At 61.9% G+C, this 25,414-nt stretch overlaps 1 protein-coding gene across 2 annotated transcripts in view; it reads right to left on the bottom strand.

Moving 5' to 3' along the window:
* The window catches only part of IMPA1 (inositol monophosphatase 1), a 42,361-nt gene that overhangs the window by 10,328 nt on the left and 6,619 nt on the right, over positions 1-25,414 (bottom strand). For both annotated transcript variants that reach the window (XM_059723938.1, XM_059723939.1), the window contains exons 4-5: positions 678-782; positions 58-103 (exon numbers count right to left, since the gene is read on the bottom strand). In XM_059723938.1, coding sequence (XP_059579921.1) covers positions 58-103; positions 678-782 — 151 coding nt within the window. The remainder of the gene's footprint in view (positions 1-57; positions 104-677; positions 783-25,414) is intronic.

The following is a 25,414-nucleotide window of genomic DNA, read 5'->3' as shown; positions in this document are numbered from 1 at the left end:
GATGCTATGAATTAGATTATCTCTGTTGGACGTGAAATAATAAAGAGATAAATTTACCTTTTTGTTTACACTGAAGCCAATTGAAACAGCCACAAATGGAAACCTTAAAAAAAGCATTTTACTAATTATAGTTCATTATTAGTATATGTATTTACAATTTCTGTTAAATGCAGATGGAATATAAATAAAGATGGGCAGAAACATACAAACCAGAACAGATACTCCCAGAATTTTTCTCCTGGGACCCAAATATCTGTCAATTTTAACTGTTAATAGCTTATAGTTCAAAAGGAAGGATGGAGTACTGTTAGGTTAATAGGCTCAGGCAAATGGGTGCTTTAGTTTAATTCTGTACAGAATAGGTTATAAATTACTGGTCTCTCACGGCTTGCTAACCACTGCTTTAATGCTGTAATCATTATACCTGAGAGAATAATACTGTGCAGAAATATGCTACTCTAGTTAAATTTGACTAGTCATATAGTCACTAGACATGACTAGTCATGTACACGACTAGAAACAGTATTATAAGGAAGATATCCAAGATGGATTCATTGAACACATCTATTGCACAAGAGATTTAAAACTGTTACTTTACTTATTCCAGGGTCAGAAGAGGAAGTCTAGTTTGTTTACCAGTTTAGGCAGTAACTAGAAATAAATTTTAAAAAGTGGACCTGTGTACAAAATTAGTAGTTCCATCAATAGGGTCAATGATCCACGTAGGATTATTCGTCAAGGTGCTGCCTTCTCCTGCTGCGACAGATTCTTCCCCAATGAAACTACAAGACAAAATACAGAAGACATATAAGTAACTATGAAGACAAACAAATTAAGCATAGCACTTTGAACACAGTTATTTTTGAAGCAACTGACCTCTGCCATCCTTAAAAGAAAACCAGATGCAATGCCTTAATTTTCAGATTACTGGTATAAGAATTAAGCAGCAATTATCAATGTGAAATTAAGGTGAAAACAAATGAATTGCAACTGGCATCTAAGGAAGCTAATGGTGACATCTGTGATCACATAAAATGTGTCTATTCTTTATTATTAGTTCAAAATTGGAATTTTTTAGACATTAGTCATTACATTTTCTCATTGTAAAACAGTCTTTTTCAAATAACTAGTGTCATACATAAGCCATTTGAGTAAAAGGGCACAATACTACTTGTACTTAAATCTATTTTAAGTAAGTGTGGCGGCAAAGCGCCCCCACAGGCTAGTGAAGGAGAGAAGAGGGGACCCACAGACCCCAGACCCCGAGAGCAAGCCCCCAGAAGGGCATACGTACCGGCGGCGGAGCAGCGGGAGGAAGAGCCGCATTCGCGGCTGCAGCCGTGCGAGCTGCCATTACGCCGGCTCTGGCAACAGCTGTTCCCCGCGCGGCGAACAGCTGAGCCAATCCCAGCGGCCGGAGAAGGTTTAAAAACGCCGGCAGGACAAGGAGGGGAGGAGAGCCAGGGAGAGAGAGTACGGGTGTGCTGCCCATGCTGCAGGCTCTCGCACGGAGTGGAGAGGACCCCGCCTGCGGGTCTCAAGCAGGCAGCTTAGGCAAGAGCTGGAAGCCTTTTGCAAACAGCAAAGCGAAAGGCAGTCAGAGAGTGCAAGCCGAGGCACTCTCTCTGCATCATGAAGCGGCAGATGCCCAGGAGGCAGGGGAGCGCTCTGCGGACAGGAGGAAAGGGGAGACAGCGGAGGCCCCAGGAGGGGGCTGGAACCAGGGGGAGCACCCACCAGCTCCCCCTGATTCGGAGGAATATTATCTGTAAGAGAGGAGAAAGGAGAAACCCCTCCCAGCAGGAGGGAGGACGACCGGGAACCGGGGAACCGGTCAGAGGCCATCATACTGGGCCTGGCAACATCTGGAATACATCGCCCAGCAGTTGGCATGTGGACGGGGTGTAGGGGAGGCGGAGCCCCGTGGATCACCACGTCCGATAACCGTGAGTAACACCGTCTATCGGGAGGCCCCACCCAGGATAAAGATCTCCACTGTAGACCCCTCTGAAGGTAATTGAGTACATCCAAGTCGTGGCAGGCGAGTTGAGGGGAGGGGCAACACCTCGATAGGCCAGGCGGAGCGAGGCGCAGGCTCCACAGTGGTGCGTTGGCCGGGAAAGACATCATTCTCGGATGGTGGTAAAGGGACAGTGTCCCGACCCGGGACCCGATAGCGATGCAGCAGCCAGCCCTCGCGCCCACGGAGCTGCTTACGCAGGCTATCCAGGCCATAGGGCAGGTGCTGGCAGTGCAGCAACAACAGGGCGCACACCAGCAGGAGTGGATACAGCGAAATGCTGCTTTATTTAAAATGCCCCGGATGACTAGGGAGGATGACCCAGAAGCTTATATCGAGGCATTCGAGAGGACAGCCATCCAGACAGGGTTAGACCGTGGTCAGTGGGGCCACCACCTGGGGGCGCTGGTGATAGATCAGGCCCAAGCGGCCTACCGAGCGCTATCAAGGGACGAAGCTCGTGATTACGAGACAGTGAAAGCAGCAATCCTCTACAGGCTTGAGATTTCACCAGAAAGTCATCGTCAGGCCTTTAGAGCCCGAAAGTCCAAGAAGGCCAGGCGACCCCGGGGGTTGTTGCAAGCTTTAAGGGACTCACTCAACAAATGGTTGCCAGCCGGCAAGTTCGACCAGGCGGGCGTGATGGACCAGATCCTGTTAGAACAATTCCTATGGGATTTGGAAGAGGATGCCCAGAGGTGGGTACGCAGACACCAGCCGCAAACTAGCAAAGAGGCACTTCACTTGGCGGAGGCCTTTGCGAATTCGGAAAGGGAACGGGGATACGGACGAGGCTCCCGAGGCACGAAAGAGGGACCCACAAGCGAAGGGGAAAGGCGAACGGTCTCCAGACGAGGGCCACCGAAAGGGGTGGTGTGTTACTGCTGTGGGCAAACCGGACACATCTCCCGTGAATGTGGGGAAGGCCTGAGCGAGCTGAGTCACACCCCTACAGGATATCCACCCTCCCGGGATAGAGGCAAAGAGGCGGAGAGAGGGGAACCCATGGACTGCAGTTTCAGGTAGGCAACCCAGAACGAGGGATGGAACCAGCCCGTAGTAACTGCATGGGTTGGAGACAGGGTGGTTAAGGCCACATTGGACACGGGGTGTTCCCACTCCCTACTTCAGGCAGACCTCGCTCTACAGAGGGAACGGAAGAGTGAGGGGCCCCTGACGATGACCTGCATACTAGGGGGGGAGATGCGGTTCCAGACTTGCTATGTTCCGCTTAGGGTGATGGAGTTTAGCAGAGAGCTCCGAGTTGGAATTGCCCCGACCCTGGCATGTGAGATGATACTAGGCCGAGAATGGGGCCCATTCTATACAGTCCTTGAGCGAGTGAGGGCTACGCAGGAGGCGAGGAACCGGATCAAGAGGGGCGACGGATGGGCCGGCGAGGGCCCAGCCCGTCGCAACGAAACAATGGCAGGCGACATCGACCTAGAACAGTTCGTGAGCACGGCCCAATTTCGTAGGGCACAACATGAGAACCCGGAACTGCAGCGGATGTGGGACGCTGACCCCGGGGAAGGACCCTCACAGGGGCGTCCCAGCTTCGAGGTAACAGGGGGGCTATTATATCGGGTCCAACGGGGTGAGGAGGGTACCATACGGGGGAGACAATTAGTGGTCCCGACCTCACTTCGCCAAGTGGTGTGGAGACTGGCCCATGACTCACCCCTGGGTGGCCATCTGGGACGTAACAAGACCCGGGCGAGGCTGGCCCAAGAATTCTTTTGGCCTCATCTCCAAGAGGATGTGGAAAGGTGGGGGGCCGCATGCCCAGAGTGTCAGAGGGCCCAGGAACGGAAGCCCCCAAGGGCACCCCTGAAGCCCATGCCAATAGTAGAGACACCGTTCTCGCGAGTCGCCCTGGATATAGTAGGACCCCTCCCCAGGTCTCATAACGGATACCAATATATCCTGGTGATGGTAGATTATGCCACCCATTTCCCAGACGCCGTGCCCCTAAGGTCCACAACTGCCACTCGAGTAGCGGAAGAACGTCTTAAGTGGATAGCATGGGTGGGCATACCTCGGGAGATGCTCACAGACCAGGGAACAAACTTTGTGTCTGGGGTAATGAAGGCTTTATGTAAAACCATGGGCATCACCCAGCTAAAGACCTCGGTCTACCATCCCCAAACTAACGGTTTAGTAGAAAGGTTAAATGGGACCATCAAGCGGATGCTCAGGCGGTGTGCCCAGGAAGACCCGCGGAGGTGGGATACTATCTTGACACCCTTGCTGTTCGCCATAAGGGACGCGCCGCAAGAGTCAACCCAGTACTCCCCATTTCAGTTGGTGTATGGCCATAGCCCTCGGGGACTGCTACAAATCGTAAGGGAAGAATGGGAGAAGCCAATAGGCTTGGGGGTGTCGGCGGAGAGGTACCAGGAGGAGCTACAAGACCGAATCTCCACGGCCCAACGGATCGCCAGGCAAAACCTGAGGGACGCCCAAGGCATACAGGAAAGGCATTACAATCAGAAGGCGAAAATACGGACGTTCCAGTCGGGGGACAAAGTTTTGGTATCGCTGCCAACCTCCTCCAGCAAACAGCTGGCTACGTGGCAGGGGCCATTTACCGTGGTGAGACAAGTAGGGCCCGTGGACTACGAATTGCTTAAACCAGGTCACCACCGGGAACGACAGATTTACCACGTAAATCTGCTCAAGGAGTGGAAAACTCCTCAGGGCTGGTTGGCCCTAGACGAGGATACAAAGGAGGACCTGGGACCGATGTGTCCCGGGTTAGGGAGACCTGGGAAGGAGGGGTCAGTACAGATGGGTAAGGAGTTGGGCCATCAGCAACAGCAAGAATTACTAGCTTTGATAGAGGAATTTAGGGCAGTGTTCCAAGAGATCCCGGGGCGAGCAACGGGAGTAGAACATGAAATCAGGACCCCTCAAGGAGCACTGGTGAGGGAGAGATGGAGGCCGATACCTCAGTGGTGGCAACAGGACATACGGCAAGAGATCATGAGAATGCAAGAACAAGGGATTATACGACCGTCCCGCAGTCCATGGCGGAGCCCCATAGTCCCCGTCGTCAAACCGGATGGGTCATTGCGCATATGTATAGACTACAGGAAGCTCAATGCCCTGGCTACATTTGATGCCTTTCCGATGCCACATGTCACTCACCTCGTTGAGAAAATCAGGGAAGCACAGTATATAACCACGTCTGATTTGGCAAAGGGATATTGGCAGATCCCGATGCGACCCACGGATTGTGCCAAAACAGCCTTCGGGACCCCATGGGGCCTATTTGAATTCACGCGGATGCCCTTCGTCCTCAACGGAGCAGCTGCGACGTTTCAGAGATTGACGGACAACCAATTGGCACCCCACGCAGCATACGCGGCGGCATACATTGATGACATCATTATATTTTCTGCCAGCTGGTGACAACACCTCCAAAACCTCAGAGCAGTCCTGGGGGAACTCCGAGCAGCAGGGCTGACCGCCAACCCGAAGAAATGTAAACTGGCGGGGAAAGAAACAGCATACCTAGGATTTCGAGTAGGCCGAGGGACAGTTCGGCCACTCACAGATAAGATTGAGGCGATAAGGCAGTTCCAGGAACCGAGAACCCGCAAACAACTGCGTTCCTTCTTGGGACTCGTTAACTATTATTGGCGATTTATACCCTGCTTCACGACGCTTGCCACACCACTTACAGACGCATTAGCTGGGAAATCTGTGACGCCACTGAAATGGACACCAGGGATGCGAAAGAGCTTCCAGGATTTAAAAGAAGCAATGCGCAATAACGTTGTCGTGCACACGCCTAACTTTAACGCCCCTTTTGTTTTACAGACGGATGCATCAGGACGGGCGCTGGGAGCAGTGTTACTGCAGAAACACGGGTAGGAGGAGCGCCCAATTGCCTTTGCCAGCAGGAAACTCAGTCATGCAGAAACCAGGTATGCCACCATCGTGAGGGAGTGCCTGGCAATACGCTGGGCAATAGAATATTTTAAGTACTACCTGATGGGGAGGGAATTCGTGATAGTAACAGACCATGCACCACTACAGTGGTTAACACAGAAACAGAGCATGAACACCAGGATCACCTGCTGGGCTTTGGCTTTACAGCCATTCAAATTCACGGTGATACACCGTCCGGGCCGAGATAACTTTATGGCTGACTTCTTGTCCAGGTGGGGAGGCGCAGACGACGCAGAGGAAGGTACGGGCCACATCCATAGGGAGGAGCCGCAGGTGACACATGCCGTCACGAGAGAAAATCAGCTGCCACAAGGCAACTTAAGGGGGGAGGTCTGTGGCGGTGAAGCGCCCCCACAGGCTAGTGAGGGAGAGAAGAGGGGACCCACAGACCCCAGACCCCGAGAGCAAGCCCCCAGAAGGGCATACGTACCGGCGGAGGAGCAACGGGAGGAAGAGCCGCATCCGCGGCTGCAGCCACGCGAGCCACCATTACGCCGGCTCTGGCAACAGCTGTTCCCCGCGCGGCGAACAGCTGAGCCAATCCCAGCGGCCGGAGCGGCCGCTGCGGGAAGGTTTAAAAACGCCAGCAGGACAGGGAGGGGAGGAGAGCCAGGGAGAGAGAGTACGGGTGTGATGCCCGTGCTGCAGGCTCTCGCACGGAGTGGAGAGGACCCCGCCTGCGGGTCTCAAGCAGGCAGCTTAGGCAAGAGCTGGAAGCCTTTCGCAAACAGCAAAGCGAAAGGCAGTCAGAGAGTGCAAGCCGAGGCACTCTCTCTGCATCCTGAAACGGCAGACGCCCAGGAGGCAGGGGAGCGCTCTGCAGACGGGAGGAAAGGGGAGACAGCGGAGGCCCCAGGCGGGGGCTGGAACCAGGGGGAGCACCCACCAGCTCCCCCTGATTCGGAGGAATATTATCTGTAAGAGAGGAGAAAGGAGAAACCCCTCTCAGCAGGAGGGAGGACGACCGGGAACCGGGGAACCGGTCAGAGGCCATCATACTGGGCCTGGCAACATCTGGAATACATTGCCCAGCGGTTGGCGTGTGGACAGGGTGTAGGGGAGGCAGAGCCCCGTGGATCACCGTGTCCGATAACCGTGAGTAACACCATCTATCGGGAGGCCCCACCCAGGATAAAGATCTCCACTATAGACCCCTCTGAAGGTAATTGAGTACATCCAAGTCGTGGCAGGCGAGTTGAGGGGAGGGGCAACACCTCGATAGGCCAGGCGGAGTGAGGCGCAGGCTTCACAGTAAGTTTCAATTTATTCTGCTGTAAAGTGCTTTTTTGATTTTTACTTTTCTGAACTGCAAGACAGAATGGACAAACCAGGTGGAATTTTCTTATTACCAGTCTATAGGATGTAGTTATTTTATATATAACCTTTTACCAGTGTGTAGAAATAAAACATGTCTTTTCTACATAAGACAGGCAGACTGCTACTATTAGTAAAATTAAGAAAGAAAGACAGAAAGAAAGACAGAAAGAAAGACTTTTGACTTTTAAGAGACCTTTATTCCCCGGAGGGTGATGACTCGGAGCCAGTCAAAAGCATGTACAAGGATGCCCGAAGCTCTGGGCCTCATGGACAAGGCCTGGGCTCGTGGCCTGCAAGGCCTGCCCGTACACGCTAGACAAAAAAAACCCAACCAACACAACGAAACATAAGGACTATTTACAGTATTTACAGTTCTGCCAGCAGGGACACCCATGGAGGCCTCTGGGGTCGACCCGCACGAGCAAAAGTCCAGGGCCTCGGCCCGCTTGACGCGTCTCTGCGGCTTGAGCAGCCGGTGGCATCACAGAACGAGGATCAGGCGTCCCGCCTCGACCCGGCACAGCACCCCCTCGAGGGCCCAGCGCTCCTCAAAGGCGGGCACCGTCCGCCGGAGGACAGCGTGCTCAAACTCGAGCGAGAGGCGGGCCCGCACCAGCAGGCGGAAGAGCTGCAGGGCGTCGACCATCCCGGTGCCGCTGAGCTGGTTTCGCCGGCTCTTCAGGGTGGCCATCTTGGCCTGGCCCAGCAGGAAGTTGGCCAGGCTGACCGTGGCCCGCTCGGCCGCCCGGTATGGAAAGGAGTGGACGTAGGCGTCTTTGGAGAAGTCTCGGCCCAGTACCCGAAGCAGTGCGCCCAGGGCGGCAAAGAGAGGCTGCAGCCGGGGGCAGTCGAGGAAGGCGTGGAAAATGTCCTCGTCCAGCACCCCCGGGCAGAAGGGGCAGGCCGCCGAGGCCGCTGGCTCCAAGTGACGCACAAAGGTGCCGGTGGCCAGGATGCCGTGCACGAGCCGCCACTGCAGGTCGCCGGTCTTCTTGGCGATGGGCGCCTTATACAGCGTGCGCCACGCCGGGGTCCCGGGCCGCGCCAGGCGCCGCCGCCACGCGGTGTCAGGGCGGCCGGCGAGCACCTGGGCGTGCCGGGTGCGCACCACCCACATGTAGAGGCCCTTGCGGGGCAGGGTGCCAAAAGGGCAGCCCGTATTGCTGCTGGGGGGCACCGGGAGCCTGAGCAGCGTGTTGGGCCGCTCGGCCAGCTCGCCGGGTACCGCTGGGATGACGGGTAGCGGTGGGAAGGCGTCTTCTGCGGCGTCTGCGGCGGGGAGGGGCCGGCGAGTCTGGAGATGGGCTTCCAGGGCGGTCGCTGCCTCCGTCGGGAGGGCGGCCCTAACGGCCCGCAGAAGCCGCCCCGCGGTGCGGACGGAGCGCATCGCCAGCCGGGCAGCCAGGGCCTCGGGTGACAGCCAGTCCGACCGAGCGGGGTCTAGGAGGTGCTCCAGGCGGGTGGAGCGCGCCTCGACGAGAGCTGCCGTGAGGCTGGCGGAGGCCAGGCTCGGCACGACACGGTGCAGGGCCGGGTTGTGGATCAAGGGCTCTCGAAGGAGCTGCGGGAACCGCAGGTGCCTGGCCTGGGGACAGAGATGGAAGGCCGCCCGCCAGGCCCGCACCATGCTGCGGTAGAACGGGGGAAGGACCGCCCCGTTCAGGAAGGTGAGGTCCAGTTGAAACAGCTCCCGGTCAAAGCCGAGGCCCCCCACTCGCCGCAGGAATCGGCACGCCAGCTGTCGCCACGGGAGGTGGCCTTCGGTGTACAGGAGCCGCTGGAGGGCCTGCAGCCGATAGGCGGCCACCCTGCTGGCCAGATCGATCAGGCCCTGGCCCCCCTCGCCGGTGGGCAGGTAGAGGGCAGCTCGTGGGAGCCAGTGGCGTCCGTCCCACAGGAAATCGACCAGGAGCCGCTGCAGTCGCTCCAGTAGCTCCGGCGGAGGGTCCAGCACCGCGCAGCGGTGCCACAGGGTGGCCGCCGCCAGGTTATTGATGACGAGGACGCGCCCCCGGTAGGAAAGGCTGGGCAGGCGCCAGCGCCACCGCTGCAGGCGGGCCTCCACTCCCTCCTCGAGGCCGTCCCAGTTGCGCGCCATGAAGGTCGTCGGCCCCAGGAACACGCCCCAGACCTTGAGGCCCTCGCGGCGCCAGGCGAGGCCCCCCGGCAAGTCCGGCGGAGGCCTGCCAGTCCATGCGCCAAGCAGCAGAGTGTCACTCTTGCCCCAGTTGATGCGGGCGGAGGAGGCGCGCTCGTCGGCCCGCTGGCAATCTGCCAGAGCCCGCACGTCTTCCTGGGTGGCGAGGAAGACGGTGACGTCGTCCGCATAGGCCGACAGCCGGAGACGAGGGCCAGCGGACGGGCCCGTGGCCGATGGCAGGGCCACCCCACTCAGGCGGCGGCGCAGCGCGTGTAACAGCGGCTCGATGGCCAGGGCGTAGAGCATGCCCGACAGCGGACAGCCCTGGCGAATGCCCCTGCGCGCGGGGAACGGAGCGCAAAGCACCCCGTTCACCTTGAGCAGGCTGGAAATGTCCCGGTACAAGACCCGGAGGGCCCCGGTGAAGAGGGGCCCAAAGCCAAAGGCCTCCAGCGTGCGGAAGAGGTAGGCGTGGCCCACGCGGTCAAAGGCCTTCTCCTGGTCGAGAGAGAGGAGGCCGACGTCGAGGCCAAAGAGCTCGCTAGCCGTGAGCAGGTCCCGCAGCAGGAACAGGTTGTCTTGTATGGTCCTGCCCGGCACGCAGTAGCTCTGCTCGGGCCCGGTGAGAGAGGCCATGACCGCGCGGAGGCGGGTGGCCAGCGCTTTGGCCAGAATCTTGTAGTCCGCGCACAGCAGGGAGACCGGCCGCCAGTTCTTCATGTAGCCCAGGTCTCCCTTCTTGGGCAGCAGGGTCAGCACCGCTCGGCGGCAGCTGATCGGCAAGACCTTGTCGGCGAGGCTCTCCTGGAAAACGCGCAGGAGGCTGGGGCCGAGGAGAGGCCAGAAGGTCTTGTAGAACTCGGCAGGCAGCCCGTCGAGGCCCGGGGCTTTGCCGGAGGCGAGGCCGGCCGTGGCGGCCGCCAGCTCTTCCAGGGACAAGTCCCTCTCCAGCTCGCCGGCCTCCAGGGCATCGAGACGCGGTAGGCCCTCGTGGAGTTCCCGCGTGGCCTCGGGGCACGACGGCTCGGCCGCGAACAGGTCGCGATAGAAGGCGACGGCACGTTCGCGGACTTCGCCCGGCTCTGTAATGACCCGGCCCTCAGGAGTCTTGAGATGGTCCAAGACTTTGCTCGCTGCCCGCCGCCGCTCCAGGTCGAAAAAGAAGCGGGTCGGGGCGTCGGTTTCCACCAGCTCCTGGCAGCGGGCACGGATCCTCGCGCCGCGGGCCGCGCTCTCCGCCAAGTCGCGCAGGCATTTCCTGCGGAGCCGGAGGCTCTCGCTCAGTGCCGCGTCGCTGCCAGCGGCCAGCAGAGCAGCCTCGAGCTCCGCCACGTCCTCCTCCAACTCCCGGACTCGGCGGCGCGTCTCGTTCGCGGCCAGCTGGGTGTACTGCTGGCAGAAGGCTCGGGTCTGGACCTTGCCCACGTCCCACCACAGCTTCCAGGAGGAGTGGCTCGGTCTCGCAGCCTCCCACCTCCGCCAAAAGTGGGCAAAGCAGTCCCGGAAATAAGAGTCCTGGAGCAGACTAATGTTCAAACACCAATACGGTGCCCGTGCACAGGCTCTCCCCGGCAGGCTCAGTTCGCTGAAGGCCAGGCCATGATCTGATAGACCCGAGGGAGCGATGCGGCTGCTGCGCAGGAGTGGCAGGTGGTGCCTGGTGATATAAAGGCGGTCGAGGCGAGCCATGGTGAGACCGCCGGCACTCGTCTTGGCCCAGGTGTACTGGCACGCATCGGGATGCAGGGCTCGCCAGACGTCCACGAGGTCTGCCCCCTCCAGGGCAGCTTGCAGCTTGCGAGCGGAGGGCAAGTGGGGCTCAGGCCCTGTGCGGTCGAGGCGCGGGGCAGTGGTGCAATTGAAATCGCCCCCGAGGAGGAGCAGGTCATCATCCTCGCTAGCGTCGCGCAGGAGGGCAGCCAAGCTCTCAAAGAAAGCGACCCTCTCCTGGCCATCGGAGGGCGCGTAGATGTTGACGAGCAGCAGACGGTGTTGCGCGAGGGTGACGCGGACGGTCAGCAGGCGGCCGGGGACGACCTCCCGCGGCACCGCCGCGTCAAGCTGCAGCTGCGGCGATAAGAGTGTCGCGACCCCCGCGCGGAGGTTGGTGCCGTGGCTCAGGAACACCTGTCCTCGCCAGGCAGCCCGCCAGGCCGCCTGGTTGAACCTGTCAGAGTGGGTCTCTTGTAGGAAGGCGATGGCCAGCCTCTTCTGCCGCAGGAGCTCCAGGACGGCCTCGCGCTTCACCGCGTCTCGACAGCCGTTGACGTTGAAGGTGCCAATGGTTGTGGCTGCCATGGGGGTGGGTGTGGGAGAGGAGGAGCAAAGCAGAGTGCCGGTGGAAGAGCGAGCACCCAAGAGCAGAGCAAGGCAATACAGACAGGTCAGGGAAGGCCTACCGTGCCCTACTCTAGTCGAGGGACCCGCCCAGGCCCCACTCCACTCTCACCCTCTGGGCAAGCTTGTCCAGACGGTAGGCCATCTGACGTGTGCCCCGATCTTGCTTCATGAGCTTGACTGCCGCCCTGGCAGCCTTGACAAACACTTTGGGGTCCGCACACCACTGGGTGATGTGCCCCGCTACATTTTTCTGCCCCTTGGTTAGCTTCAGCAAGGACAGGAGTCCCCCATAGTCAGGAGAGACCCAGGGGGGCTCCGCCAGCTTGGGGTGGATGTTGCCTACTGAAGAGCGGCGAGGCCGCACCCCCGGCGGAAGCTCGCCCGCAACTGCAGCGTCGACCCCCTCAATGTCCAGGCACATCAGCCGCCTCTCGTCGTCCGAGTCGAGGACCGGCTCCGCGAGGACATTCCCTGTCTTCTTGGGGGGGGAGGGGCCATCCCGCTCACGACGTCTCTTGCGAGACTCCGAGAGCTGGATCTCCATCTCGCTAACGTCCCCATCTGCTCCGGTAGGCTGGGGCGTGACCAAAGGGGCAGCGGGCTCTCCCGCCACCCCCGGGGCCAGGCCACCGGAAGAGAGACATTCGCCACTATCCCTGCTGCCGCCTGACTCCGGAGGCTGGGGGACAGGCGAGGGGAGGGGGACCCCTGAAGGCCCCTCCCCCCCACCCGCTAAGTCTGCCTCGTCGGTGGCTACATCCGACGGGGCGGGTGGTGTGGCAGCCGGAACGGGGTCCGGCTCTGTAGTGGGGGGGTCCTCGGCACTGGCCGAGGAGGGGTCTGTCAGGGATGGGGTGTCCTGAGAGGCCCCCCTCATCTCCCTCTCTTTTTTGGGTGGTAGGGAGGATGCCCGAGCCCCATCATCCGATGAGGCTCCAGCACCGCAGTCCCCGGCCACCCCAGCCACTTCGGCCGGGGCAGGCAGGGGGCAAGGGGAGGCGTCCGCCTCTCCACCCGGTGGGGCTGCTGCACCGAGGGCAGGGGGCGCCACAGACGGGGGAGGGGGCGGTGGGGCCATGGTAGTAGCACCAGCCCGTCGGCTGGACGATGGCTTCCCGCTGGAGACCCCGGTCCCCTGAGATGGAATGGGGGGGGAAGGAGGTCGGGAGGAAGAGCTCCCAGCCTCCCTGGGCCTGCCGCGTGCCCCAGAGGTCGACGCGCCGTCTTTCGGCGCTGCCACTGGCGGCGATGGTCCGGCCGCCTTGCTCCGAGGGCACTGCGCGGCCAGGTGGGAGGAGCCCCCGCACTTGAAGCACGTGGTCTCTCCCACAGATAGATAGATAATAAACCGCCGCCCCTCGAGCGTGAGGCTCAGGGAGCGAGGCAGCGACTGGGGGCCCTCCTTGAGGAGCATGAAGACCTGCCTCCGAAAGGACAGGACGTGCTTGCCCTGAGGGTTCTTGTTTCCCATCGGCAGGCGGCGAAAAGGACTCGCAGGAACCCCATAGGCCTCGAGTCCCCTGGCCAGCTCCCAATTGGAAACGTGCGGTGGGACGTTGGAAATCACCACCCTCACTGCCTGAGTCTCTAGGGGCGTGACAGGGTAGTGGATGCCCGCAATGTCCAGGCCCTCCGCACACACCCTGTCAACCAAGGCGGGCTTGCTCAAATAAATCATCGGGACCGTGTTCACGCGCCCCGCGTAGCGGATGGTACGCCATCCCAGGAGGGCGGCCAGAGCCTCCACGCAAGCCTCGAGCCATACATGGGCAGGGGCATGAACCCTCAGGCCATGAGACAGTGGGAGGTCCTGAGAGACATCCTCATGCCAGCTGCCAGGCGTAGGAGCCGCCATTCCTCGCCAGGACAGGGTTAAACTGCGAAGCGCAGCAAAAAAAAAAAAGCCTCAGGCTGAGGCTGGGGGACTGGGACTGGGAGGGGGCTGAAAACGCCCCAAAATCGGCCTGAGGGGGGGCAGAGCAACCCCGCAGGGGCTCAGGGCAAGCCCCAAGGCAGGGGCAGATGGCAGGGACCAAGGGAAGGGGCCCTGGGGGAGGGAGGCAGCAGAAATCAAAGGGACAACTCAGGCGGGGGTGGGGGAGGGGCAGAGGCAAACGAGGCTGCCAGAGCCCAGGGGAAAAAGGCTCAGAAAGTGGGGGAAGGGGCAGGGAGGGGTCCCCAGGGACAGGGTGGGGAGAGGCAAGGGTTTTTTTGGGGGGGGGACAGGAAAAGGGGGACAGGGAGTGCGAGGCAACGAGCTGAAAGCACCTGAGCTGGAGGAGCTTAGAAGGGCTTCAGCTGTCGGCGGCCATCTTGAAAGAAAGAAAGAAAGAAAGACTTTGACTTTTAAGAGACCTTTATTCCCCGAAGGGTGATGACTCGGAGCCAGTCAAAAGCATGTACAAGGATGCCCGAAGCTCTGGGCCTCATGGACAAGGCCTGGGCTCGTGGCCTGCAAGGCCTGCCCGTACACGCTAGTCAAAAAAAAACCAACCAACACAACGAAACATAAGGACTATTTACAGTATTTACAGTTCTGCCAGCAGGGACACCCATGGAGGCCTCCGGGGTCGACCCGCACGAGCAAAAGTCCAGGGCCTCGGCCCGCTTGACGCGTCTCTGCGGCTTGAGCAGCCGGTGGCATCACAGAGCGAGGATCAGGCGTCCCGCCTCGACCCGGCACAGCACCCCCTCGAGGGCCCAGCGCTCCTCAAAGGCGGGCACCGTCCGCCGGAGGACAGCGTGCTCAAACTCGAGCGAGAGGCGGGCCCGCACCAGCAGGCGGAAGAGCTGCAGGGCGTCGACCATCCCGGTGCCGCTAAGCTGGTTTCGCCGGCTCTTCAGGGTGGCCATCTTGGCCTGGCCCAGCAGGAAGTTGCCCAGGCTGACCGTGGCCCGCTCGGCCGCCCGGTACGGAAAGGAGTGGACATAGGCGTCTTCGGAGAAGTCTCGGCCCAGTACCCGAAGCAGTGCGCCCAGGGCGGCAAAGAGAGGCTGCAGCCGGGGGCAGTCGAGGAAGGCGTGGAAAATGTCCTCGTCCAGCACCCCCGGGCAGAAGGGGCAGGCCGCCGAGGCCGCTGGCTCCAAGTGACGCACAAAGGTGCCGGTGGCCAGGATGCCGTGCACGAGCCGCCACTGCAGGTCACCAGTCTTCTTGGCGATGGGCGCCTTATACAGCGTGCGCCACGCCGGGGTCCCGGGCCGCGCCAGGCGCCGCCGCCACGCGGTGTCCGGGCGGCCGGCCAGCACCTGGGCGTGCCGGGTGCGCACCACCCACATGTAGAGGCCCTTGCGGGGCAGGGTGCCAAAAGGGCAGCCCGTATTGCTGCTGGGGGGCACCGGGAGCCTGAGCAGCGTGTTGGGCCGCTCGGCCAGCTCGCCGGGTACCGCTGGGATGACGGGTAGCGGTGGGAAGGCGTCTTCTGCGGCGTCTGCGGCGGGGAGGGGCCGACGAGTCTGGAGATGGGCTTCCAGGGCGGTCGCTGCCTCCGTCGGGAGGGCGGCCCTAACGGCCCGCAGAAGCCGCCCCGCGGTGCGGACGGAGCGCATCGCCAGCCGGGCAGCCAGGGCCTCGGGTGACAGCCAGTCCGACCGAGCGGGGTCCAGGAGGTGCTCCAGGCGGGTGGAGCGCGCCTCGACGAGAGCTGCCGTGAGGCTGGCGGAGGCCAGGCTCGGCACGACACGGTGCAGGGCCGGGTTGTGGACCAAGGGCTCTCGAAGGAGCTGCGGGAACCGCAGGTGCCTGGCCTGGGGACAGAGATGGAAGGCCGCCCGCCAGGCCCGCACCACGCTGCGGTAGAACGGGGGAAGGACCGCCCCGTTCAGGAAGGTGAGGTCCAGTTGAAACAGCTCCCGGTCAAAGCCGAGGCCCCCCACTCGCCGCAGGAATCGGCACGCCAGCTGTCGCCACGGGAGGTGGCCTTCGGTGTACAGGAGCCGCTGGAGGGCCTGCAGCCGATAGGCGGCCACCCTGCTGGCCAGATCGATCAGGCCCTGGCCCCCCTCGCCGGTGGGCAGGTAGAGGGCAGCTCGTGGGAGCCAGTGGCGTCCGTCCCACAGGAAATCGACCAGGAGCCGCTGCAGTCGCTCCAGTAGCTCCGGCGGAGGGTCCAGCACCGCGCAGCGGTGCCACAGGGTGGCCGCCGCCAGGTTATTGATGACGAGGACGCGCCCCCGGTAGGAAAGGCTGGGCAGGCGCCAGCGCCACCGCTGCAGGCGGGCCTCCGCTCCCTCCTCGAGGCCGTCCCAGTTGCGCGCCATGAAGGTCGTCGGCCCCAGGAACACGCCCCAGACCTTGAGGCCCTCGCGGCGCCAGGCGAGGCCCCCCGGCAAGTCCGGCGGAGGCCTGCCAGTCCATGCGCCAAGCAGCAGAGTGTCACTCTTGCCCCAGTTGATGCGGGCGGAGGAGGCGCGCTCGTAGGCCCGCTGGCAATCTGCCAGAGCCCGCACGTCTTCCCGGGTGGCGAGGAAGACGGTGACGTCGTCCGCGTAGGCCGACAGCCGGAGACGAGGCCCAGCGGACGGGCCCGTGGCCGATGGCAGGGCCACCCCACTCAGGCGGCGGCGCAGCGCGTGTAACAGCGGCTCGATGGCCAGGGCGTAGAGCATGCCCGACAGCGGACAGCCCTGGCGAATGCCCCTGCGCGCGGGGAACGGAGCGCAAAGCACCCCGTTCACCTTGAGCAGGCTGGAAATGTCCCGGTACAAGACCCGGAGGGCCCCGGTGAAGAGGGGCCCAAAGCCAAAGGCCTCCAGCGTGCGGAAGAGGTAGGCGTGGCCCACGCGGTCAAAGGCCTTCTCCTGGTCGAGAGAGAGGAGGCCGACGTCGAGGCCAAAGAGCTCGCTAGCCGTGAGCAGGTCCCGCAGCAGGAACAGGTTGTCTTGTATGGTCCTGCCCGGCACGCAGTAGCTCTGCTCGGGCCCGGTGAGAGAGGCCATGACCGCGCGGAGGCGGGTGGCCAGCGCTTTGGCCAGAATCTTGTAGTCCGCGCACAGCAGGGAGACCGGCCGCCAGTTCTTCATGTAGCCCAGGTCTCCCTTCTTGGGCAGCAGGGTCAGCACCGCTCGGCGGCAGCTGATCGGCAAGACCTTGTCGGCGAGGCTCTCCTGGAAAACGCGCAGGAGGCTGGGGCCGAGGAGAGGCCAGAAGGTCTTGTAGAACTCGGCAGGCAGCCCGTCGAGGCCCGGGGCTTTGCCGGAGGCGAGGCCGGCCGTGGCGGCCGCCAGCTCTTCCAGGGACAAGTCCCGCTCCAGCTCGCCGGCCTCCAGGGCATCGAGACGCGGTAGGCCCTCGTGGAGTTCCCGCGTGGCCTCGGGGCACGACGGCTCGGCCGCGAACAGGTCGCGATAGAAGGCGACGGCACGTTCGCGGACTTCGCCCGGCTCTGTAATGACCCGGCCCTCAGGAGTCTTGAGATGGTCCAAGACTTTGCTCGCTGCCCGCCGCCGGGGTTTCATGCTGAGAGGGGCATGAACCCTCAGGCCATGAGACAGTGGGAGGTCCTGAGAGACATCCTCATGCCAGCTGCCAGGCGTAGGAGCCGCCATTCCTCACCAGGACAGGGTTAAACTGCGAAGCGCAGCAAAAAAAAAAAAAAGCCTCAGGCTGAGGCTGGGGGACTGGGACTGGGAGGGGGCTGAAAACGCCCCAAAATTGGCCTGAGGGGGGGCAGAGCAACCCTGCAGGGGCTCAGGGCAAGCCCCAAGGCAGGGGCAGATGGCAGGGACCAAGGGAAGGGACCCTGGGGGAGGGAGGCAGCAGAAATCAAAGGGACAACTCAGGCGGGGGTGGGGGAGGGGCAGAGGCAAACGAGGCTGCCAGAGCCCAGGGGAAAAAGGCTCAGAAAGTGGGGGGAAGGGGCAGGGAGGGGTCCCCAGGGACAGGGTGGGGAGAGGCAAGGGTTTTTTTGGGGGGGGGGACAGGAAAAGGGGGACAGGGAGTGCGAGGCAACGAGCTGAAAGCACCTGAGCTGGAGGAGCTTAGAAGGGCTTCAGCTGTCGGCGGCCATCTTGAAAGAAAGAAAGAAAGAAAGACTTTGACTTTTAAAAGACCTTTATTCCCCGGAGGGTGATGACTCGGAGCCAGTCAAAAGCATGTACAAGGACGCCCAAAGCTCTGGGCCTCGTGGACAAGGCCTGGGCTCATGGCCTGCAAGGCCTGCCCGTACACGCTAGACAAAAAAAAACACCAACCAACACAACGAACATAAGGACTATTTACAGTATTTACAGTTCTGCCAGCAGGGACACCCATGGAGGCCTCCGGGGTCGACCCGCACGAGCAAAAGTCCAGGGCCTCGGCCCGCTTGATGCGTCTCTGCGGCTTGAGCAGCCGGTGGCATCACAGAGCGAGGATCAGGCGTCCCGCCTCAACCCGGCACAGCACCCCCTCGAGGGCCCAGCGCTCCTCAAAGGCGGGCACCGTCCGCCGGAGGACAGCGTGCTCAAACTCGAGCGAGAGGCGGGCCCGCACCAGCAGGCGGAAGAGCTGCAGGGCGTCGACCATCCCGGTGCCGCTGAGCTGGTTTCGCCGGCTCTTCAGGGTGGCCATCTTGGCCTGGCCCAGCAGGAAGTTGGCCAGGCTGACCGTGGCCCGCTCGGCCGCCCGGTATGGAAAGGAGTGGACGTAGGCGTCTTCGGAGAGGTCTCGGCCCAGTACCCGAAGCAGTGCGCCCAGGGCGGCAAAGAGAGGCTGCAGCCGGGGGCAGTCGAGGAAGGCGTGGAAAATGTCCTCGTCCAGCACCCCCGGGCAGAAGGGGCAGGCCGCCGAGGCCGCTGGCTCCAAGTGACGCACAAAGGTGCCGGTGGCCAGGATGCCGTGCACGAGCCGCCACTGCAGGTCGCCGGTCTTCTTGGCGATGGGCGCCTTATACAGCGTGCGCCACGCCGGGGTCCCGGGCCGCGCCAGGCGCCGCCGCCACGCGGTGTCCGGGCGGCCGGCGAGCACCTGGGCGTGCCGGGTGCGCACCACCCACATGTAGAGGCCCTTGCGGGGCAGGGTGCCAAAAGGGCAGCCCGTATTGCTGCTGGGGGGCACCGGGAGCCTGAGCAGCGTGTTGGGCCGCTCGGCCAGCTCGCCGGGTACCGCTGGGATGACGGGTAGCGGTGGGAAGGCGTCTTCTGCGGCGTCTGCGGCGGGGAGGGGCCGGCGAGTCTGGAGATGGGCTTCCAGGGCGGTCGCTGCCTCCGTCGGGAGGGCGGCCCTAACGGCCCGCAGAAGCCGCCCCGCGGTGCGGACGGAGCGCATGGCCAGCCGGGCAGCCAGGGCCTCGGGTGACAGCCAGTCCGACCGAGCGGGGTCCAGGAGGTGCTCCAGGCGGGTGGAGCGCGCCTCGACGAGAGCTGCCGTGAGGCTGGCGGAGGCCAGGCTCGGCACGACACGGTGCAGGGCCGGGTTGTGGACCAAGGGCTCTCGAAGGAGCTGCGGGAACCGCAGGTGCCTGGCCTGGGGACAGAGATGGAAGGCCGCCCGCCAGGCCCGCACCACGCTGCGGTAGAACGGGGGAAGGACCGCCCCGTTCAGGAAGGTGAGGTCCAGTTGAAACAGCTCCCGGTCAAAGCCGAGGCCCCCCACTCGCCGCAGGAATCGGCACGCCAGCTGTCGCCACGGGAGGTGGCCCTCGGTGTACAGGAGCCGCTGGAGGGCCTGCTGCCGATAGGCGGCCACCCTGCTGGCCAGATCGATCAGGCCCTGGCCCCCCTCGCCGGTGGGCAGGTAGAGGGCAGCTCGTGGGAGCCAGTGGCGTCCGTCCCACAGGAAATCGACCAGGAGCCGCTGCAGTCGCTCCAGTAGCTCCGGCGGAGGGTCCAGCACCGCGCAGCGGTGCCACAGGGTGGCCGCCGCCAGGTTATTGATGACGAGGACGCGCCCCCGGTAGGAAAGGCTGGGCAGGCGCCAGCGCCACCGCTGCAGGCGGGCCTCCACTCCCTCCTCGAGGCCGTCCCAGTTGCGCGCCATGAAGGTCGTCGGCCCCAGGAACACGCCCAAGACCTTGAGGCCCTCGCGGCGCCAGGCGAGGCCCCCCGGCAAGTCCGGCGGAGGCCTGCCAGTCCATGCGCCAAGCAGCAGAGTGTCACTCTTGTCCCAGTTGATGCGGGCGGAGGAGGCGCGCTCGTAGGCCCGCTGGCAATCTGCCAGAGCCCGCACGTCTTCCCGGGTGGCGAGGAAGACGGTGACGTCGTCCGCATAGGCCGACAGCCGGAGACGAGGCCCAGCGGACGGGCCCGTGGCCGATGGCAGGGCCACCCCACTCAGGCGGCGGCGCAGCGCGTGTAACAGCGGCTCGATGGCCAGGGCGTAGAGCATGCCCGACAGCGGACAGCCCTGGCGAATGCCCCTGCGCGCGGGGAACGGAGCGCAAAGCACCCCGTTCACCTTGAGCAGGCTGGAAATGTCCCGGTACAAGACCCGGAGGGCCCCGGTGAAGAGGGGCCCAAAGCCAAAGGCCTCCAGCGTGCGGAAGAGGTAGGCGTGGCCCACGCGGTCAAAGGCCTTCTCCTGGTCGAGAGAGAGGAGGCCGACGTCGAGGCCAAAGAGCTCGCTAGCCGTGAGCAGGTCCCGCAGCAGGAACAGGTTGTCTTGTATGGTCCTGCCCGGCACGCAGTAGCTCTGCTCGGGCCCGGTGAGAGAGGCCATGACCGCGCGGAGGCGGGTGGCCAGCGCTTTGGCCAGAATCTTGTAGTCCGCGCACAGCAGGGAGACCGGCCGCCAGTTCTTCATGTAGCCCAGGTCTCCCTTCTTGGGCAGCAGGGTCAGCACCGCTCGGCGGCAGCTGATCGGCAAGACCTTGTCGGCGAGGCTCTCCTGGAAAACGCGCAGGAGGCTGGGGCCGAGGAGAGGCCAGAAGGTCTTGTAGAACTCGGCAGGCAGCCCGTCGAGGCCCGGGGCTTTGCCGGAGGCGAGGCCGGCCGTGGCGGCCGCCAGCTCTTCCAGGGACAAGTCCCGCTCCAGCTCGCCGGCCTCCAGGGCATCGAGACGCGGTAGGCCCTCGTGGAGTTCCCGCGTGGCCTCGGGGCACGACGGCTCGGCCGCGAACAGGTCGCGATAGAAGGCGACGGCACGTTCGCGGACTTCGCCCGGCTCTGTAATGACCCGGCCCTCAGGAGTCTTGAGATGGTCCAAGACTTTGCTCGCTGCCCGCCGCCGCTCCAGGTCGAAAAAGAAGCGGGTCGGGGCGTCGGTTTCCACCAGCTCCTGGCAGCGGGCGCGGATCCTCGCGCCGCGGGCCGCGCTCTCCGCCAAGTCGCGCAGGCATTTCCTGCGGAGCCGGAGGCTCTCGCTCAGTGCCGCGTCGCTGCCGGCGGCCAGCAGAGCAGCCTCGAGCTCCGCCACGTCCTCCTCCAACTCCCGGACTCGGCGGCGCGTCTCGTTCGCGGCCAGCTGGGTGTACTGCTGGCAGAAGGCTCGGGTCTGGACCTTGCCCACGTCCCACCACAGCTTCCAGGAGGAGTGGCTCGGTCTCGCAGCCTCCCACCTCCGCCAAAAGTGGGCAAAGCAGTCCCGGAAATAAGAGTCCTGGAGCAGACTAATGTTCAAACACCAATACGGTGCCCGTGCACAGGCTCTCCCCGGCAGGCTCAGTTCGCTGAAGGCCAGGCCATGATCTGATAGACCCGAGGGAGCGATGCGGCTGCTGCGCAGGAGTGGCAGGTGGTGCCTGGTGATATAAAGGCGGTCGAGGCGAGCCATGGTGAGACCGCCGGCACTCGTCTTGGCCCAGGTGTACTGGCGCGCATCGGGATGCAGGGCTCGCCAGACGTCCACGAGGTCTGCCCCCTCCAGGGCAGCTTGCAGCTTGCGAGCGGAGGGCAGGTGGGGCTCAGGCCCTGTGCGGTCGAGGCGCGGGGCAGTGGTGCAATTGAAATCGCCTCCGAGGAGGAGCAGGTCATCATCCTCGCTAGCGTCGCGCAGGAGGGCAGCCAAGCTCTCAAAGAAAGCGACCCTCTCCTGGCCATCGGAGGGCGCGTAGATGTTGACGAGCAGCAGACGGTGTTGCGCGAGGGTGACGCGGACGGTCAGCAGGCGGCCGGGGACGACCTCCCGCGGCACCGCCGCGTCAAGCTGCAGCTGCGGCGATAAGAGTGTCGCGACCCCCGCGCGGAGGCTGGTGCCGTGGCTCAGGAACACCTGTCCTCGCCAGGCAGCCCGCCAGGCCGCCTGGTTGAACCTGTCAGAGTGGGTCTCTTGTAGGAAGGCGATGGCCAGCCTCTTCTGCCGCAGGAGCTCCAGGACGGCCTCGCGCTTCACCGCGTCTCGACAGCCGTTGACGTTGAAGGTGCCAATGGTTGTGGCTGCCATGGGGGTGGGTGTGGGAGAGGAGGAGCAAAGCAGAGTGCCGGTGGAAGAGCGAGCACCCAAGAGCAGAGCAAGGCAATACAGACAGGTCAGGGAAGGCCTACCGTGCCCTACTCTAGTCGAGGGACCCGCCCAGGCCCCACTCCACTCTCACCCTCTGGGCAAGCTTGTCCAGACGGTAGGCCATCTGACGTGTGCCCCGATCTTGCTTCATGAGCTTGACTGCCGCCCTGGCAGCCTTGACAAACACTTTGGGGTCCGCACACCACTGGGTGATGTGCCCCGCTACATTTTTCTGCCCCTTGGTTAGCTTCAGCAAGGACAGGAGTCCCCCATAGTCAGGAGAGACCCAGGGGGGCTCCGCCAGCTTGGGGTGGATGTTGCCTACGGAAGAGCGGCGAGGCCGCACCCCCGGCGGGAGCTCGCCCGCAACTGCAGCGTCGACCCCCTCGATGTCCAGGCACATCAGCCGCCTCTCGTCGTCCGAGTCGAGGACCGGCTCCGCGAGGACATTCCCTGTCTTCTTGGGGGGGGAGGGGCCATCCCGCTCACGACGTCTCTTGCGAGACTCCGAGAGCTGGATCTCCATCTCGCTAACGTCCCCATCTGCTCCGGTAGGCTGGGGCGTGACCAAAGGGGCAGCGGGCTCTCCCGCCACCCCCGGGGCCAGGCCACCGGAAGAGAGACATTCGCCACTATCCCTGCTGCCGCCTGACTCCGGAGGCTGGGGGACAGGCGAGGGGAGGGGGACCCCTGAAGGCCCCTCCCCCCCACCCGCTAAGTCTGCCTCGTCGGTGGCTACATCCGACGGGGCGGGTGGTGTGGCAGCCGGAACGGGGTCCGGCTCTGTAGTGGGGGGGTCCTCGGCACTGGCCGAGGAGGGGTCTGTCAGGGATGGGGTGTCCTGAGAGGCCCCCCTCATCTCCCTCTCTTTTTCGGGTGGTAGGGAGAATGCCCGAGCCCCATCATCCGATGAGGCTCCAGCACCGCAGTCCCCGGCCACCCCAGCCACTTCGGCCGGGGCAGGCAGGGGGCAAGGGGAGGCGTCCGCCTCTCCACCCGGTGGGGCTGCTGCACCGAGGGCAGGGGGCGCCACAGACGGGGGAGGGGGCGGTGGGGCCATGGTAGCAGCACCAGCCCCTTGGCTGGACGATGGCTTCCCGCTGGAGACCCCGGTCCCCTGAGATGGAACGGAGGGGGAAGGAGGTCGGGAGGAAGAGCTCCCAGCCTCCCTGGGCCTGTCGCGTGCCCCAGAGGTCGACGCGCCGTCTTTCGGCGCTGCCGCAGGCGGCGATGGTCCGGCTGCCTTGCCCCGAGGGCACTGCGCGGCCAGGTGGGAGGAGCCCCCGCACTTGAAGCACGTGGTCTCTCCCACAGACAGATAGATAATAAACCGCCGCCCCTCGAGCGTGAGGCTCAGGGAGCGAGGCAGCGACTGGGGGCCCTCCTTGAGGAGCATGAAGACCTGCCTCCGAAAGGACAGGACGTGCTTGCCCTGAGGGTTCTTGTTTCCCATCGGCAGGCGGCGAAAAGGACTCGCGGGAACCCCATAGGCCTCGAGTCCCCTGGCCAGCTCCCGATTGGAAATGTGCGGTGGGACGTTGGAAATCACCACCCTCACTGCCTGAGTCTCTAGGGGCGTGATAGGGTAGTGGACGCCCGCAATGTCCAGGCCCTCCGCACACACCCTGTCAACCAAGGCGGGCTTGCTCAAATAGATCATCGGGACCGTGTTCACGCGCCCCGCGTAGCGGATGGTACGCCATCCCAGGAGGGCGGCCAGAGCCTCCACGCAAGCCTCGAGCCCCACATGGAGAGGGGCATGAACCCTCAGGCCATGAGACAGTGGGAGGTCCTGAGAGACATCCTCATGCCAGCTGCCAGGCGTAGGAGCCGCCATTCCTCGCCAGGACAGGGTTAAACTGCGAAGCGCAGCAAAAAAAAAAAACAAAAAAAAAACAAAAAAAAAAAAACCTCAGGCTGACCCGGGGACTGGGACTGGGAGGGGGCTGAAAACGCCCCAAAATCGGCCTGAGGGGAGGCAGAGCAACCCCGCAGGGGCTCAGGGCAAGCCCCAAGGCAGGGGCAGATGGCAGGGACCAAGGGAAGGGGCCCTGGGGGAGGGAGGCAGCAGAAATCAAAGGGACAACTCAGGCGGGGGTGGGGGAGGGGCAGAGACAAACGAGGCTGCCAGAGCCCAGGGGAAAAAGGCTCAGAAAGTGGGGGGAGGGGGCAGGGAGGGGGGCCCCAGGGACAGGGTGGGGAGAAGCAAGGGTTTTTTTGGGGGGGGGCAGGAAAAGGGGGGCAGGGAGTGCGAGGCAACGAGCTGAAAGCACCTGAGCTGGAGGAGCTTAGAAGGGCTTCAGCTGTCGGCGGCCATCTTGAAAGAAAGAAAGAAAGAAAGAAAGAAAGAAAGAAAGAAAGAAAGAAAGAAAGAAAGAAAGAAAGAAAGAAAGAAAGAAAGAAAGAAAGAAAGAAAGAAAGAAAGAAAGAAAGAAGAATTTTTCCCTGTTAAGTCACTCACCCCAAGTCACCAAAGCTGGGACTTGAACTTAGATCTCCCATGTGGTAAGCAGAAACACTGCCACACAGCCAGAAAAATCCCAAAGCCTTACCCAATACCAAATGAACAAAAGTCAAATCAGGTATGTGATCCTGAGTCTAATACATACAGATTTTTAAACAGCAAAATAAAACCATCTCATTAAGCATTTACTTATTTCAACATTTTAAACAGATTAAGGTCAACAGGCAACTTAACTGCTAATACATCAGGGCTATTTTATCTAGATTATCAAATTTAAAAGAATGAGTTAATGATTAAGGATGAATAGAAAATTTTATCAAACTTGTATGAAAACTGTAATAAACATAAGCAATAAACCAAACTGGGGTACTTGGGAGCCGAGTTAGGCAAAATATACTATCTCTTGGAATGGAAATTTTATATCTTTCTGAAGAAGTCAGAAGGTTGATAGATAAAGGATCTGTAGAGATCACCTATCATACAAGATCAGAAGGACTCATCCTACTCCAGAACTATCACTTTCACTGTACAAATGTGGTAATTATAGTTAGAAAATAAGAAAGATTTGAATAAAATTTGCACTAAGTACACTTTAGATATTTACCATACTGAAGTTCAAGTTATCCTTTAACCTCCTGGCAGTCTCAGAGCTGAACTTCACTGAATACACATTAGATTCCATATTAGATTCCAGGGGTAGGCAACATTTTTTGGCTGGAGTGCTGAAAAATCCACAATGCCTACCTTGGAAGGTGCCAGAGTGCCAGCATGCCAGAAAAACAAAATGAAGGCAGGGGGTACATAGGAGGATGCCCTGCT

This window comes from Alligator mississippiensis, chromosome 3 (genome assembly GCF_030867095.1).
Source record: "Alligator mississippiensis isolate rAllMis1 chromosome 3, rAllMis1, whole genome shotgun sequence".
Classification (NCBI taxonomy): Eukaryota; Metazoa; Chordata; order Crocodylia; family Alligatoridae; genus Alligator; species Alligator mississippiensis.
Note: the sequence above shows the minus strand (reverse complement) of the source record. Positions and strands in the feature narration are given on the sequence as shown.